Source organism: Moschus berezovskii, chromosome 14 (assembly GCF_049115385.1).
Source record: "Moschus berezovskii isolate FMDL1 chromosome 14, NW_MosBer_1.0, whole genome shotgun sequence".
Classification (NCBI taxonomy): domain Eukaryota; kingdom Metazoa; phylum Chordata; class Mammalia; order Artiodactyla; family Moschidae; genus Moschus; species Moschus berezovskii.
Window position 1 is genome coordinate 48790721 of NC_142473.1, and position 16964 is coordinate 48807684.

The 16964-nt window shown below is 54.0% G+C and overlaps 1 protein-coding gene across 1 annotated transcript in view; it reads left to right on the forward strand.

The window, feature by feature from the left end:
• The window catches only part of LMO1 (LIM domain only 1), a 41804-nt gene extending 31895 nt beyond the window's left edge, over positions 1 to 9909 (forward strand). The window contains exons 2-4 of the mRNA XM_055423429.2: positions 5192 to 5405; positions 7931 to 8056; positions 9510 to 9909. Coding sequence (XP_055279404.1) covers positions 5192 to 5405; positions 7931 to 8056; positions 9510 to 9615 — 446 coding nt within the window. The 3' untranslated portion in view covers positions 9616 to 9909. The remainder of the gene's footprint in view (positions 1 to 5191; positions 5406 to 7930; positions 8057 to 9509) is intronic.
• Positions 9910 to 16964: the final 7055 nt, after the last annotated feature.

Below are 16964 nucleotides of genomic sequence, written 5' to 3' on the forward strand. Positions count from 1 at the left end.
GAGTGGGCTGACACTAATCGGGGCTAACTTTGGACTGCCAGGTTTAGTTAGTCCAGAGCACTTCACATGTATTAGCTCCTGGATTCCTCACCAAAGCTCTAGGAGTGCTATTCTCATATTTGTTTTATAACAAAGAAGCACAGAGCAGTTAAGGTCATATAGTCAAAGGTGTCAGATAAAACCAAACTGAAGGAAACTCCGTAATAACTGGCTGTACTCTTCAAAGATGCTAGTGTCTTGGAACACAAAGAAGGGCTTAGGATTCTTCCAGATTCAAGTAGACTGAACTTGACGACTGAATGAAATGCATGATCCAGACTTTTATTTTGCCATAAAAGATATTATTGGGGCAACTGATGATCTGAATGGATGGGTAATAGTATTAGATCAGTGGTAATTTTCTGGTTTTGATCATTGTACTGGAGTCATGTGAGAGACTGTCCTTTCTATTAGGAAATCACACCAAAGTTTTAAGGGGTGTAGGGGCTTCATTACCGAAACCAACTCTCAACTGAGTCAGGAAAAGAATTATAGGGAGGGAAGGAGGTAGCTGCATAGATAAACAGGGAAGGCTAAAATAAATATGGTTTTAAAAGTTCATATTTAGAGGTTTGGGGTAAAGAATATACAGGAATTCTTTCTGTTCTTGAAAAACCTGGAAGTTTGAAGTGTTGACAAGATAAAAAGTTAAAGAGCAAGAAAACAAGTGTCAGAACAGGGAAGACTTTCCAGGGTGCATGCTAACAGTATACAGGCTCCTATTTGTCAGTCCCAGCAGTGGCCAGACTCTGGGCTGTGGCTTCCTATGCAGAACCTTACTCTGTCATCACCACAAGCTGGTGAAAGGAAACTGGTATGGCCCCATTTCACAGTTGACAGTTGGAAAGGTAAAGGGATTTGCACCAGGCCCTCCAGTGACTTGGGACAGTTCCCAGACTGGAAAGTAGGCTTTCTGAGTTCAGGGTCTAGGCTCTTAGCCTCAGCTCCACTGTTGACTCTGACCTCTGGGAAAGAGTGGGGTGGGCAGGACCAGGCACTTTTCTTCCTGGAGCAATGGTGAATGGAAGGCTCTGGGGCAGAAGCAGATGAGCTCCATTTGCAGGATGGAAAGGGAATATTATTCCTGGATTCTGCAGGGAGTGGAACCAGCAGTACCAGGCAGTGGAGGGGGCCTCAAATACCAGGTGGAGTTCTGGGTGGTGGCCACAGTGACTTCCAGCAGGGTAGCCACAGAGCATAATGTGGAGTGACCTGGGGCTGAATGGGGTTGGCATTCTGGGGAGGAGGACCGTCCCTTGAGATCACTAGGAGCGGAGAGAGTGCTCCACAGATGGGCTTAGCCTGTTCTCCAAACTGGAGGCATGGGTGGGCCTAGGAGCCGGTGGCCTTGGCACTTTGGAAAAGTCTGATCTGAGGGGCAGGCTGGCCGGGGGTAGGTGGCAAGAGTTGCTGAGGACTTGGGTGTGGCCTGGCAGACCACTCTGTGGGGTGTGGGAAGAGCTGAATGACCTCTGGCAGTCCCTCCTGGTCACCCGGACTGTCTGGCTTTTCCCCAGATTAAAGAGCTGAGGGTTAGTGTCTGGCAGTCAGATGAGTCAGACTGGGAGCCTGCCTTCTTCCTGCATCAGTCCGCCCAGGGATTCAGTCTGACCAGGGTAGGGATAGGTAAAGGGTTGGGCTTATCTCCCCTCAAATATCCCCCTGCACACCCCAAGATTTGGGGGAACACTCGAGCTAAGTGAATTAGTTTATTTTGCTGGGTCCCGTGTGTATGTGTGTGTGTGTGTGTGTGTCTGAGCGTAAGCCTGCACGCGCATGCAGGGGCAAACACCATCCATTGTAAAATATCAGTGTTTTCATGGGTGAGTAGTAATTACTGGGTAATGCTTTAAAACCTTTCCTGAAGGAGCGCAAAGCTGTTTTTTTCTAAAGTCAGGAGTACATTAAAAGGATTACCATGTAGATTTGATTTTTAGATAACACTAAAATGGATCCCAAATGGACTTCAGCAAAAGGATGCTATCTCCTTAATGGAAAGTGCATGGCCCGAGGCTCAGCTCCCAGAGCTGGGCAGGGGAGGGAGGGAGGGAAGAGGTGTCTGCAGGGCCGACTGGCAGGCTGGATGGGGGCTGGGGTGGCAGGACAGGGAAGAAGAGCCCAGACCCTCTGGGGAGCATCTTGCTCCATCTGGGGAAAAAGGGACCATAGAAGTCCTCCTTAAAGCCCTTTCACCTTGCCAGGGGTGTTTGTGAGTCTCCTGGACCCGTCCAGGGAGAGCAAATAGCGTGAGTGTTCCCTGAAGGAGGGAGGGGTGAGTCAGACTTCTCCCAGGACCTCAGACTTTCTAGGCAGAGAAAGCACAAGGTCCCCGGATGCTCTGGGACCTCCTTGGCCAGGCTGACCCTAGTGTTCCGGGTCTCAGTGGACATCAGACATGAACAGGAGCCACATGGCTTCATAAGAGTTCTCCAGGGCCCAGAAAGCAGAGTGTCCAGATAAGCACTCTGCCTGGGCCGGGGTGTTCAGGCCTTACAGAGCCCCCACCTTATGCCAGGTTGGGGACCTGGGGCAGCATGTGGGTTCATTCCCCATAACCTCCCTGGGTCCTCTAGGTGCCCGTTCCAGCGGCGATAGAATTACCAGCTACCATGTGGTCTGTTAGCCTCTCCAGGAGTCAAGCCAAATGGAATATGGGGCAGGACAGACACTCCTAGTGCTGGGATCCCCCTTCATTTGAGGGTATAACTCAGTGGGCCAGATACATCTCCTGAGTAAGGAAGTTCCAGCCCCCCCCCAAACCCCCCAGCAGTGAAAGCACAAGTGTAGAGCCCCGGGAGGGCCCAGCATGTCTGGGAAGGGAGCCAGGCCTGCTGCCAGCCGAGGGGAACAAGGGGAAAATCAGCCTTAGGGAGTCTGGATAGAGGCTCCGCCTGGGGTTTTCCAAGCTGGAATTTATATGCATAGCTATGCTGGCTGGCTATCCCTCCACAGGCCCCAGGGGCAGTTTTGCCCCCAGGAGCCCAGAGACCTTCCCACACCCAGCTCTTTGAATCCCTCTTGCATTTGCTCCCTGTAGTCCAGGCCTTGGAAGGGCCCCCTGGGCCCCCCTTAGCTTGCGGGCATGTCTGCTCCCCAGCCAGCCTCTCTGGGCTTAGAGCTCTGTGACCGGGCTGGCCCCTGTCAGTGGAGACACAGGCAGGCCTGAGGACATGGCCAACCTGAGCCCCATCACTCTCTCAGACCAATTAACCTTTAGAGCTGCATTAAGGAAATTAGGCAGCGGACTTCCCAGCTAACAGATGGGCCCTGCGGGGACTGGAGAAGGGAGGAAGCAAGCCCAGCACAGGAAGCCTGGTCTGCCTCCACACTGCCCTCACCTGTCTTGCTGATCCTGGGTTCTCCAGGGCCGCCCCCTCTCCCAGAGGAGGCAGCGAGGCTGAGAAGAGCACAGGATGGAGGCAGGATCCCAGCGGCCAAGTTGATGCAGGGCTTACAAGAGCTGTTTGGCCTGTCTGGGTCTGTTTCCCCACCTGTGGAATGAGAGAATTTGCCTGTAAGAACTGCAGGGGCCCCTCTGACCAGACATCTGTGAACTCTGAGACTGAGGTCGTTTGGAAGCTACTTCTCTCCTGAAGCCTGAGGAAGGGTCACCCTTGGAGGAAGGAAGGGAATGGTTGGGGGGAGGGGAGGGCTGAGAGGAGGGGTGCCCTGGAACTGGAACTGAACCCAGAGCCTGGAGAGTACGCAGGTCCTTTGAAGGAGATGGGCCCAGGAAGAGCGAGTCTTCAGGGGCTTATTGGAAAACCGAGGGGGCAGGAAGAAGTGGGCTCTTCCCTCCAGAGGCGACCCCTCAGCAGTGCCCTGGTCAGGGAAGGAACACCACCCTACCCCCACCACCCCTGTGAGGGGCTCTTAGACACGTGTCACAGGCAACCCCTCTGTCCAGTCTGTCTCTGAGACTCCCCGCACTTCCATCCAAGCCTGGAATTCACCACACCCGAGCCTCATGGCTCCGCTTGGGTGTCCAGGTCCCCTGGGGACATCTGCCCCCACCTCCTTCTCAACCTCCCCTCCCTGTGGCCTCAGGGCTGGGGCCCTAGGAGCTGTGCCTCCATGCACATACAAGCCCATGCCTGCATGTGGTACCAGCGCACACGGGTTGCGTGTGAATGCACTTGTTTGCTGCTGGGTGGTCTGCCCCTCCCTCCAGGCAAGGCCTTGCTGAGATTCCTGTCCTCTGTATTCAACATTTTCTTGTATGCTGGGAAGCTCATATGGACCCTGGGAGCCAGCCAGAGTCTCCAAGATTCTTACTTTGGTAGGACAAGCAAGAATGCAGAGGCACTGAAACTCCCCTTCCTCAGGCTAGGGCAGATAGGAAGTTTGAATACAGCTAGAAACATTCCTGGGGGCTTCCCAGGTGGCCCAGCAGGAATCAGCCTGCCAATTCAGGAGATGTAAGAGACACAGGTTTGATCCCTGGGTCGGGAAGTTTCACTGGAACAGAAAATGGCAACCCACTCCAGTATTCTTGCCTGGAGAATCCCATGGACAGAGGAGCCTGGAGGGCTACAGTTCACAGGGTCACAGAGTTGGACATGACTTAGCAACTGAGCTAGGCACACATGCAGAAACATTCCTAGGGAGGCCACCAACGAGGCCAGCGCCTGCTGTCTCCCCAGCACCAGCCAAGAGCTCCAGAGCTCCTGTGCCCCCGGGAGTATCACGAGGCTTTAGCCTGATGTTCCGGTTAAAATAAAAAGCACACTGCAGTGTGAGGACGTCCTGAGGTGGCAAACAGATCTAGGAGTCCTAGTGGAGCCCAAGCCCATGACAAGCTTCTCAGGGCTGCTGAAAGAGCTGATGAGATGGGGGCTGCCTGAGGAGGCCTCAGGTGTTCACTGGGTCACACAGCACAGGGGACAGTGGCTGGATGGAGAGGGGTGACTCAGGGGGGCTGGGCCCTGGGGCTGGTTGTGTGCCTGCAGCCGAGCAGACTTGGGGCTCCTGCAGCTTCTGGAGGGACCTTCATGGGCCAGGGGAGGAGGCTGTGCCTTGCAGCCCCACAGCGTGGGACCCAAGGCCAGGAGAGGTGGTTGCCAAGGAGACGGGGAGGGGGCAGCAGAAAGAAGCAGAGGGACATGTCCTGAGCCACAGCGCCCACCATGTCCGTCTGTCTGTCCGTCCACAGGTGTGCCGATGCTCTCCGTCCAGCCCAAAGGGAAGCAGAAGGGCTGCGCGGGCTGCAACCGCAAGATCAAGGACCGCTACCTGCTGAAGGCGCTGGACCAGTACTGGCACGAGGACTGCCTCAAGTGCGCCTGCTGTGACTGCCGCCTGGGCGAGGTGGGCTCCACACTCTACACCAAGGCCAACCTCATCCTGTGCCGGCGCGACTACCTGAGGTGGGCAGCCTCCCCCAACCCCCACCCGCACCCTGGCCCTGCCACCCTGAGAGAGCCCCCTTCTCCATGGCTGGCACTGCTCTGCCCTGCTTCAGCGCACACCTGGTCTACGCACATTACTGCCCCTGCCCCACCCCTGGGACTCAGTGCCCAGCACTTGTCCAGGGCGGGCATGTCTCTAACCATCGGGCATCCAAGAGGAGCCTCCCAAGGGCACCAATATGGTTCTGCCTCTCCCTTTGCCAGGCGCTTCTGACCCACCCTGTCCTGGAACTGAGGAAGGGATGTGGTGAAGGAGCTTCCAGGAGCAAGTAGAGGGGTTCCAACTTCCCTGGGCTCCCCTGGCCTGCTGGTTTCCTCCTCAATCTCCCCAGGGCCCAGCTCCCCATCCTCCAGGTGGGCCCTGGGATTAGACACCCCCATGCCTGCAGAGTCTGATAGGTAGCCAGACCCTGGAAGAGCCACTGATGTTGGAGCTTAACGACCTGTGTTTAAACTAGGTCTGAGCCTCTTTCCCCACCTCAGTTTACTCCTCTGTAGATAGTGAAAATACCAAAACTTCCCCACCTTGCATTCCTCAGAGTTCCAACCCACCCCTCCCCTACAACCTGGATCCTATTCCCCAGGGCTACCTCCCCCAGTTAACCCTCCCTTAGGCCATCTATGATATCAGCAAGGCTGGAAGGAGGCCACCAAGCAGGGGCCTTGGCTTAGACCCAGCATCTGCATTTGGCTCCCATGCAGGCTGCTGGGTGGTGGCCGGGCCTTGTGGGGAAGGAAGGCCCATCGCATTAATTAGTAGGTCGTGGCCAGGGTTTCTTGGGGCTCCCTCTGCTCAGGACTGGGCTTGTTGTGGGGGAGGGTGCGATTATCAGCAGAGGTTCCCCTACTTACCAAAAAAACCTGAGATTTACCTGCCTACATCTTCTGCCTTTGCAGGAGGTTTTGTTTTGTTTTTGTTTTTAAGTGGTGCTGTAAACCAAGATGTGTGACTCAGACTGGGGCTGGAGGAGAGATGCTGAGGCCAAGAGGAGGGTTTAGGCATTGAGGACTCGCCCCACGGCAACCTGGAAGCGGCCTCCAAGTCTGGAGGTTTAGGACATCACCTGGGGGCTAACCCAACCAGGCTGAGGGGAGATGGCAGACCAGCTGACCTGGCCAGGGGTGGCCACAGTGCAGGAGGGGCTCATCTATAAGGTCAATGCATCCACAAGCACCCTGGGCCCCATCAACTATTGGAGCCTGAAGATATTTTCCTGGGCTCTGGAAGAGGCCCAGGAATGACTCTGAGGCCACCTGGGACAGGAGGCCAGGGGGCCTATGGGACTTCCTTGAGTTGCTCAGTCCCGGAGAATGGCTGTCCAGAACCTGCCTGCCCCTCTGCAGTGACTTCTCATTGGACTGGTAGCCAGAAAGGCCTCTCTTGGCTGGCAGATGTTGTGGCCCAGCCTTTATCTGCCTTAATCTGAGCCACCAGGCAGCTCAGGCTGATGAATAATGGAGCTGCGCTCATCTGCAGGCGCCTGAGCTTGAGCTGGACAAATCAGGGATTAGAGGGCCTCCCGCCTGCCTCTCGGTCCCTTGCCTCACTTGGGGCTCGCTCTGCCATTGTGCAGAAGGGAAGAGAGGAGGAGCCTGGCTGGCACATACCCCTGGAATGTGCAGTCAAGGGCAGGCCTGCATGGGGAGGGAGTGAGTTCCCTGTCCTTAGAGCTTTGCAATCAGCAGCCAAGAGGAGGGGTGCCTGCCCCAAAGAGGCGTTGTGCCAGATGTCCTTGAAACTTCCTTTTGGCATCAGTCCTGTTTTAGAAACATCTATAAACCAGATCATCTAGTCCAGCATCCCCATTTTAAAGAAGGATAAACTGAGGCTCGAGGGAGTTAGGCAAGTCACACCATGAGTCAGTAGCAGAAAAAGACCACCCCATAGTGTTGTTGTCAGGATTTAATGACTTGGTCTTTGAAGAGCCCCTAGAATAGCACCTGGCATATAGCAAATGCTATGTAGGCAGTCAGTAAAGGAGCTGTGGCTAAGAGGTTACAGTTTTCACAAAAAGCCTGTGAAGGCTATATTTCAGTCCCCATTTTACAGTTGAAATAAATCAGGCTCAGAGAAACTCAATGACTTGCTTAAGGACACACAGCCCGTGACTGGCAGACTGTGTCTAAGTTCAAGCTTGTGTCAGCCAGAAATCCTTGCTCAGGGCCCAGCCTACTGTTCTGGTAGCCCCCGGTGCTTGAGGGACCCCAGTGGGAGCCCTCATTCTCAGCGAAGCCAGGGGACAGGCAGTATCAACCAACTCCCAAGTCCCCACAGGCTCCTTCCTGAGTGACTGGGTCAATTTCTCTGAAGCCTGCTCTCTTAGCAGAAGTTAGACACTGTCATCTGTGCCTTTTCCCTCTGGCCTGGGCCCACCTGCTGAACTACAGGGGTAGCGGGCAGGTGGGCCCCCAAGCCGAGGCAACTCCCCTACCCCCCACAGCCCCCGAAGGCCCCTGAGCCCTCTGCACCCTTCCCTCTGCAGGCTCTTTGGCACCACAGGAAACTGTGCCGCCTGCAGCAAGCTGATTCCAGCCTTTGAGATGGTGATGCGGGCCCGGGACAATGTATATCACCTCGACTGCTTCGCCTGCCAGCTCTGCAACCAGAGGTGAGTGCTGGTCTGTACCAGACCCAACACACTCAGCAGCCCCTAGCTGACACCTGCTGCCACAGACCAGGAGTGCCATAGAGGCGTGCATGCAAACGCGGGTTCTGTGTGCATGTTGTTGTGAGTGTGTACTGCGTGTGTGTGTTTTGTGTGTGCCTGAGCCCTCTAGCCAAATGCATGCACTCTAGCACCGTGTGTACTCATTTGTGGAGCTCATCTCTGTGCAAACGCAGTGGACAGGGCCATGCGTGAGCTGTGTGTACATTGTGTGCTGTGTCCATGACTGTATTTTTAAATGTCCGTGTACAGGCAGGTCTGTGTGTGTGATGGGTGAGTATGCCCGTGCATGTGTGTTTTAAGTGTATGTGCACGAGAGCCCTGTGTGTATGTCCTGTGCCCTGCGTGCTACATGCAGATACACGCATGGACGTTCTAGTGAGGGGTTCCCAGACCTGACCAGTCAAATGCTCCTGGGGAACTGTCACTCATTCCTGTGATTCCGGTTCCAGCCCAGCCTTCTTTCTGGTCTTTTGGCCCCTACTCTGTGTCCCACCCCTGCCCTGTGGGAGACCCTGGGGACCTAAGGAACCAGAGCCCTTCAGCCCCGACTAGGGGCCAACCCCCAGAAGGCCCTTTGCTCAGGAGCCCCAAAGTTAGGAAAGAGCTCATACAAATGCTCCCAGAGATTGAGGTCCAGGGGGATCTGCAGGGAACACTGGTTTGTCTGGGGCTGTGCCCAGACCCACTGCCGGGAGGGCTCAGTGAAGTTGCAGCGCCACCTGGTGGTTGAAGCGGGATTGGCTGGGACTGGGCCTGTGACCCTGGGGTCCCACTCAAGGCATGCGACCCCCAGGGACATCTTTGGGGAAGGGCTGAATCCTCCAGTGCTTGAGGAGGGCTGGGAGGGGCAGGGCCTTCTTTAGGTTAGAGGGAAGATGGTGGGACAGGGTCACCTCTTCCCGGAAACCCACAGATTCTGTTTAGAAGAAGAGTGCCCTTCACTGAGCCATTTCCTTAAGGTCGGGTGGGGAACAGAGGGTTGGAAAAGTCAGCCATTTTATCCCTTCTTCTTTCTCCATCTCTGCCTCTCTCTTTCCCTCTCCTCTCTTGGTCTTTTCCTATCTCTTTGTCCATCTCTCTTTCTCCCTCTCTTGGGCATCATTTCTACACCTTCCCACCAACCCCACCACTTCTGCCCCCACCCCATGAGAGACCTGGCAGTGGAAGCCTGTGGCCTGAGCTGTGGGACTGGCCAAGGGCTGGGCTGACCCAGGACGACTGGTTGGGTTTGCCTGGGACTTTCTGGGATCCTCTCTGGAAAGCTCAAGGCACAGACTCCCTAGGACCTCATTGCCCATATGTCCTCCTCCTGGGCCGGGTGGGGTCCTGTCTGGAGCTCCTACCATCCACTGGGACCCCACCATGGCCTCTCTCTCCTGCTTGGATTTTCCAGATTTTGTGTGGGAGACAAATTCTTCCTGAAGAACAACATGATCTTGTGTCAGATGGACTATGAGGAGGGGCAGCTTAATGGCACCTTTGACTCACACGTTCAGTAACGCCCGGCACCTGGCCTCCAGGCCCATCTGTCTGTCCATCCACCCGCCTGCCCACCCGCCTGGCCGGCCAGCCGCTCTCCTGCCGATCAGAACTCCTCCGTCCTCGATGGGAGGGATGGCCCTCCCTCCGCCGCTGCCCGTCTGTGTGTGACCCCTCCTGGGGCCAGGCTGGGCCTGTACAGTCTGTCTTCTGTATATAAATGGGAACATTTATTTTATGAGAAATGTAATGCGATTTTATTACTGGCGTGGATTAAACTTATGAATGTTTCCGGGGAGGTTACTCTGCATTGATCACATGACTGACACAGACCTGGGGGACCCTCCCCTTGGCTTGGGAGTTAAACAAGGCCCTCCCTCAGTTTTTGGCGGGGAGGAGGACCCTAGAGCAGGACGTGGGGCTCTAGCATGTGCTGTTGTTGGGCAAGGGAGTTCCAGGTGGGCTTTACAGAGAAAAGCTGGAGGAGAAGGGACAACCCCCAATACCCCCCAACCAGAAGTGGGAGCTAGACTGTCCACCCCCCATCCTCTGGCAACCATATACCCTGGCCCCCAAATGAAAACTTCCCTTCCCTGGGATCCTGTGTTACATCCTCCCAAGACTGCTCAGTCAGAGACCCAGCTCTGATCTATCTCCATGGTAAGACCCCAAATCCCAAGCTCCCTGCTGTGGGAGCACAATCCTGAAACCTCTCTTCACCTTCAGGGGGACGAGCAGCATTGCTCTCTCTTCCTTACAGCCTGGGTCTTGGCATTCTGCTCCTCTGGATGAGAGAGAAAAATCCTGTTTCTCTGTAACTCAACCCACGCAGGCTGGAGGTTTTCATTCATTCAGTCGGCAAACCTTAATCCTGTCTCAGCCCTGTGCAGCAAGTACCAGACACAAGGATGAATCATGGATCGGACACAGTCCGTGCCCTTGAAAACGAGGGGGAAGCCAAGAAAACAAACAGATCACATCAAGGTGAGGACGAACGCCACGGGGAGACCCGAGACAGGCCCATTTCCTCCAGCAGACACAGGACTGTTTGCGATGACTCCAGAGAGTCAGACAGACAAGTCAACACCACGCAGACAGATACATGTGCTGACAAGAAGAGATGGACACACACATAGGTGGGTGTGTCGGCAGAGATGGGTAGGGACAGCCAGGAAGCTGGCAGGTATTCAGACCGGAAGTTGACAGCCAGACAACCAGTGACCAAGTGAGGCCATGGCTGTAGCCACAGTGCCAGGCACACGGCCTGGAACTGAAAAGGTATCTCTGAGAAGTATTAACAAGAGAGACTCCTTGGATCCAAAACCGAAACAGAGAAGGCTGAATGGACAGGCTCCTCCAACCATCAGGCCACTCACTCCCCCTTCCCCAGGGACTGTTTTTATCCTGGCCACAGACCAGAGCCCAGATGAAGTCAGCCCACAGCTTCAAGCTCTGCCTACTCCTGGACAAGGGACTTCTTGCCTGGATGGAGTGGGGGTTGCACTGTGACCTCACGTCACCTGTTCCAAGGCCTGCTTCTCCCCTGGAGTGACGTGGGAGGACACCTGGGCTCTTGGGGCACTTGGAGGAGGTTGTGTCTCTAAGATACGATTTTGTGGCCAGTGACCCAGTCCACAGGAAGGGATCGCTACGGCCAAGGATCTTGGGGTAAGAGTTCTCCTCTTTGGGTCTCCAACCTTCTGTGAAGGAGCTGCATCCATGTATATGAGAGAGAAGAGAGGCTTCAGGGGGTATTTTTGAGTGAGTCTGGGTGAGACCAGGAGCTGTCGTCTATATGTGACCATGTGAGACTGTGAATGGATCTGAGCGCATGAACTGGAGGCTGAAGTCCTCTGTGAGGGATTTTTCTTGCTCAACATGAACAAGTAAATTATTTCTCTGGACTGTAGCAGAGTCCCCAATGCCAGACCCTCCCTGGGCCCTGAGGTCTAGGATGGCTGTGCCCACCCCCAAGAACCCAACTCCTAACTTTGGAGTTTGCCACAGATAAAGTTGTAATGCAAGTTAATTGCATGGTTATCGAGAGATAACGGACCCACTCGAATGCAGTTTCTGGGCAATTACAGTTGTTTCCAACAGAGTTACCATATTGCAGCCATGAAATAACATGTCATTTTGCAGTAATTATGTAATTAACTTGTCTCACACTCTAGGTTGCACAACAATTAATTCATTCACAAAGAGATTGACTCAAAAGTCAGGCAGCTAGGCTTTGAAAGCCCCCAAGAGCAGAGCCAGCCTTCTAAGATGACCCCAGCCCCACTCTGCCTGACGCAGACCTTGCCAGGGTGCTTCCTCAGCCTAACATGGTGTGGAAAGTTCCAAGTCCAACATCATGACTCCACTTACTTCTGTCTCACTGTCCTCCTCCAGGAAATGGGGATGACCTGTTTCCTGGGACAGCCACAAGGCTGAGACCTACACTGTGAAGTGCTGTGCTTGCATGAGCTGGGTTCACCATCCTGGACATCATGAAGTCCAGAGTAGGAGACCCTTAGCCCAGGAAGACCCATAGCAGTTCACAGCTGCCCCCACAAAGAGGCCACACAAGGCCTTGCCTCCGCAGGTGTTGAACCAATAGTTGGGGAGGGAAGCGAGTCAGAGAGGAGTCCAATCTCTCTGTGGCAGGGCAACCAAGCTAGGGCTGGAATGGCTACTGGGAGACAGGGATTATGTGCCTGGAGAGGATTTGCAAGCCACCAGGGGAGCTGCAGGAAGACCTTGATTTTCTCCACCTCCCTGGTCACTGTGTAGGAGAAAGTTGGTTAAATAGAGCACATGAATGGTCCTGACCTGGTTCTCCTTGAGGCTGCCTCCCACCACCACAGGGGAATGGATTAGAGAAGCCAGGTTGCACTGAACATGAACCAATAGAGGCTATAGTAACTCAAGCCTCAGCCTGGAGCTTGTGGGTGGTGGGAATATGGAAGGCCTTGCACTGTAGCGATGCTTAAATCCCCTCTATCCCCTACCAGCCCATGGGACCCCATCTCCCCTCCTGCTTTCCTTAGGGCTTGGCATCAAAAATACTCTTAACAAGAGGCCTGGGGCCCATGGAACATGGCACATGCGTATACCCCTACTGCTTGGTCTGAAGCTGGACCAGAGTCTGTGTTTGGAAAGAAGTTTGATTCCAGCCTTGAGATTACTACAAGGCCCATCCTAAAATCTCACATGGCCCAGAAACCCACACGTGCCCCACACCATGAGACACATAGGAGCCACGGGTGAAATCCACATGAAATCTCCACCTGGGAAATCTCATCTCTACATGGAGACAGCTGCTCTTTCCCTTAAAGCTGTCAGAGATAGTGAAGGGCAGGCTAACCCTGGCACTGAGTGATCCCCAGCATCACCCACCTGGGGATGCTGCCACCAGGTGAGGGTAGGTTCCGGAAAGATGCTTTGTAGCTGAGATTGTGTATCACTCTTGGTGAAAATTCCAGTGAGAAAATTCTGTCAGTCTGCAAATCATTATTTCGCTATATGTTGGTGGTTGTTTAGTCAGTCGTGTCCGACTATTTGCGACCCCATGGACTGCAGCACGCCAGTCTTCCCTGTCCTTCACTATCTCCCAGAATTTGCTCAAACTCAAGTCATTTCATCCTTTGTCGCCCCCTTCTTCTCCTGCCCTCAGTCTTTCCCAGCATCACGATCTTTTCCAGTGAGTTGGCTCTTCACATCAGGTGGCCGAGTTTCGCTATATATTTCCTCCCATACTATAATTGCCTAATAATGAATAGAGAATAGCTGACATGAAGGTGAGTTGGTGCAGAAAAACACTTGATCCAGACTGGTTTATCATGAGAAAATGATCCAATGTACCAAACACACACCCACACACAGAACTAAAATCCAGCGAAAAGTGCTGGTTAATCAGTACCTACTGAGCAAACCTCATCTCTGCTCCTGGCCCCTGGGGCAGACTCTCAGGCTACTTTATCCCAGCAAGAGTGGGAACCTCCTGCTCCCAGATGCAAGGTTTGAGGGGTGTCCAGATTTCTTCAGACTCTTGGTACCTCCAGAATAGATTGTTCTTGAGCTCCCTCCTGTTGGGGCCATTTTTTTGTCCCCCACCAGCAGCCCCTCCAGCTAGTTGGTCTGCCCCCAATCTACCAACACTTCTCTGTTCCTGCTACCACGTTGAGCCCCCGAGGCCCCAGTGGCCTCCAGCACTCACCAACTCTCCCCTTGGGACTGGATCCAACACTCACATAGCAAGTTTCACAGCAAACTTCTTTCCACCTGTGCTTTCTCCCTTTCACTGCCTATACCCATCTAGTTGGATCAGGGGGCCTCCCGTGGTGTGGCTCCTTCTACCTGCGTTAGACCCTCACGACCCTCTCTAGGGTCTTAGGGCTGCACCTAAGGAAAGGGAGTGCCATTGCTGCTCCGGCATCCATCCGGGGTGCGGGGCAGAGCTGAGAGGTGCTTTACTCTGAAACTGCTGTAGCAGGAAGAAGGAGAGGCTGGACCAGGCCTCAGGTAGGAGGGAACCCTGTAGCTCAGAGAGAGAAGTTAGCTTTAAGAACCTATTTTCAGTGTTGGGGGTGGGGGGAACTTAGATGCAAATATTTTGGACTCTACAAAATGTTTTTTATTCTGGGGCCACATCCTTCTCCTTTCTGAGGACTGAAGCCCTCTGTGCTGCTGGGTACTCCAAATCACCAGTCGCTCCTGCTCTCCAGACGTCCAGGCTGCACAGCTACCCGAGGCTTCCAGTGGGTGCTGCTCAGGCCCCAATTCTCTGGACTCACATACTCAGAGCCCAAGACAAGCAGCCCAGTCCCAAGTCCATCCCACCGGATGGACTTTACAGAGACTATGACTTTGACAGAGAGAGGCTGAGTCTCTCGGGCTGCTTGAAGCACCCAGTTTGGGGGTCTGCATACCCACATTCCCCTGCCTTCTCTGCAGGCACAACCAGATCCCAGAGAGAAGCTAAGGCGGGGGCTCCTCCCTCTGCTTGGCTTGGAGACTCATACCTCCTGGGTCTGCTTTGTGAGTGGGGTGGAGTTTCTTATAGTTCTGGCAAGTCCATAGTTGTCTCCCAGAGTCTGAGATGCTAAGGGACTGAGGCAGTTCCCAGGCCACACCTCTTGTTCCACCTGGTCTCCCGCTGCACCTGGGGACATGGGGGCTCGCCCCATAGAGGGGCCAAAGGCTTCCCCAGAGGACCCAGGCTCCCCTTCTTCCTCCTCCCTCCCCATCTGCCAACACAGATCAGGGATCATGTCCCAGAGAATGAGAGAGGGAGCAGGAAGGGAGGAAAGGAGCGAATGAGGAAAGGGAGGGGGCAGGGGATGTGGGGGAAAGAAACAGATGAAAAGAGATGAGACAGAGCGGGAGAGAGAATGGGCAGGAGTCTGGGAAGACTCTGCTAACTGCAGGGAAGACTTGGGGTAGGGCCGCCGTGGTGGCAGAGGGCAGTGTGGCATGGTGGTGGCACGTGACCCGGGAGCCAGCTGTGTGGGTTCAGATGCTCCTCTTCTTGGCAGCTTTCCGCCTTGGGCAACTTACTTAGCTTACAGATGAGGCATTCCTCATCTTTATAAGGGGCGTGTCGATGGTACCTACTTCTCAGAGCTGCCTTGAGCATTAGCTGAGTCATCACATGGACAACACTTACAACTGCAGCAGGCTCATGGTGAATACCAGAGCATGCAGTTCCACCACTGGAACGTCCACTGCATTCAGCCGTGTCTAGGTCTGGTTCTGAGGCTTGGCGCCCTCCCAAAGGAGGCTTGGGCTCCCCATGGCAGCCTCTAGCCACACCCCACTGGTTGCTCCTGGGCATCGGTGTGTGCTCCCTGGAAAGGGCACTGCGCTCTGAGACTCAGTGGGCTTTCAAAAGCAAAAACATGCCAAACCCAGCTGAGCCGTTCCAGAGCTCTGTTGTTGTTTGTTGTTGTTTAGTTGTGTCCAACTCTTCGGGGACCCCATGGACTGTAGCCCGCCAGGCTCCTCTGTCCATGGGATTTCTCAGATAAGAATACTAGAGTGGGTTGCTATTTCTTTCTCCAAGGGATCTTCCTGACTCAGATCGAACCCACATTTCCTGCTTTTCAGATGGATTCTTTACCACGGAGCCACCAGGGAAGCTGTCACTCTATTAGGGAGGTGCTATTCTTGTTACCCCCATTGCTATGGGTGCCACGATTATCATCATCCCCATTTTACAGCTGAAGAAACAGGCTCAGAGAGCTGTTCCTAATGAGCAATAGAACCTAGATCTGAATTCAGACCTGGTCTAACCAGATTCCATGCAGGTAATTTCCATATGAGATGAATAGCTAGAGGCAGCCCCATGCAGTGAAAGGATCTGAGAGTACACAGTAGGTTTACCTATGACAGAGCCCCTGGACTCCCACCTCCCCAGACTACCCCGTGTCTCACAACCCATCCTCCAAATGAGAAGTTATTTCCTGGGTAAGGATGGCCTTTCTGTCCCTTACTGCACATCCTAACTGAGCCTGTCACTGGGCCTGGCCTGTGCTGGGTGCTGGGTTGGAATGGAGCAATTCCAGGTGATGGAGTTAGAGGCAGTGTCAGGAGGAGCAATGGTGAGACTCCAGCAACTCATCCACTCCTGGGGCTGGAGCTTTCTCAGTCACCAATCCCAAGGCTGGAGGTTTCTCGGTGAGACAATCCTCAATGCATCATCATTCAGTCAGTCAGGGAGCCAGCCCATCAGTCAGTCAACAGTCATGAATCAAGTGTCTGCCACATGCCAGGCATGGTTCTGGGTGCAAAGGAATGGAAATGCCAATGGAGAAGGCAGATAGGGTCCTTCTCTGTGTGTCATTTACACCCTTGTGGGGGAGACAAATGATAAACGGATCAATAACAAGCTAAATATAGTGTCACGTGGCTTGAGGGAGGCTTACTTCAGACAGAGTGGGAAGGAATAGGCTCTTCTTGCCCACTCTTATAGACTCTCTTAATCAAAGAGCTCATTTTGGGGAAATTGAGGCCCAGAGAGAAAGCAATGTCTGTAGACACACTGTAGCCAGACTGGTTTGGAAGCCTGACCTTCTGGGCCTCAGCCTGACCCAGGGCTCTGTCTCCTGCATCCTGAGACCTGTATTCCAGCCAAGGATCTTCCTTGGAACACAATGCATGGAGGAGAGAGAGCATCTCTCGGCTATGACGCCTGCTCACTGCTTCTCTCCTTTTGTTTTCTAGGTTAATAAGAAATAGTATTCCTTATAATACCAAGACACTGGGCTTGGGTTCTTGGCTGCCATCACCAGTCTCCCTGCACTGTAATACCACTAACTTGGGACACACTGGCTGGATCCATGGCTTCTGGGGATTCTAGTCTGATTGTTTTAAACACTTGGAATTA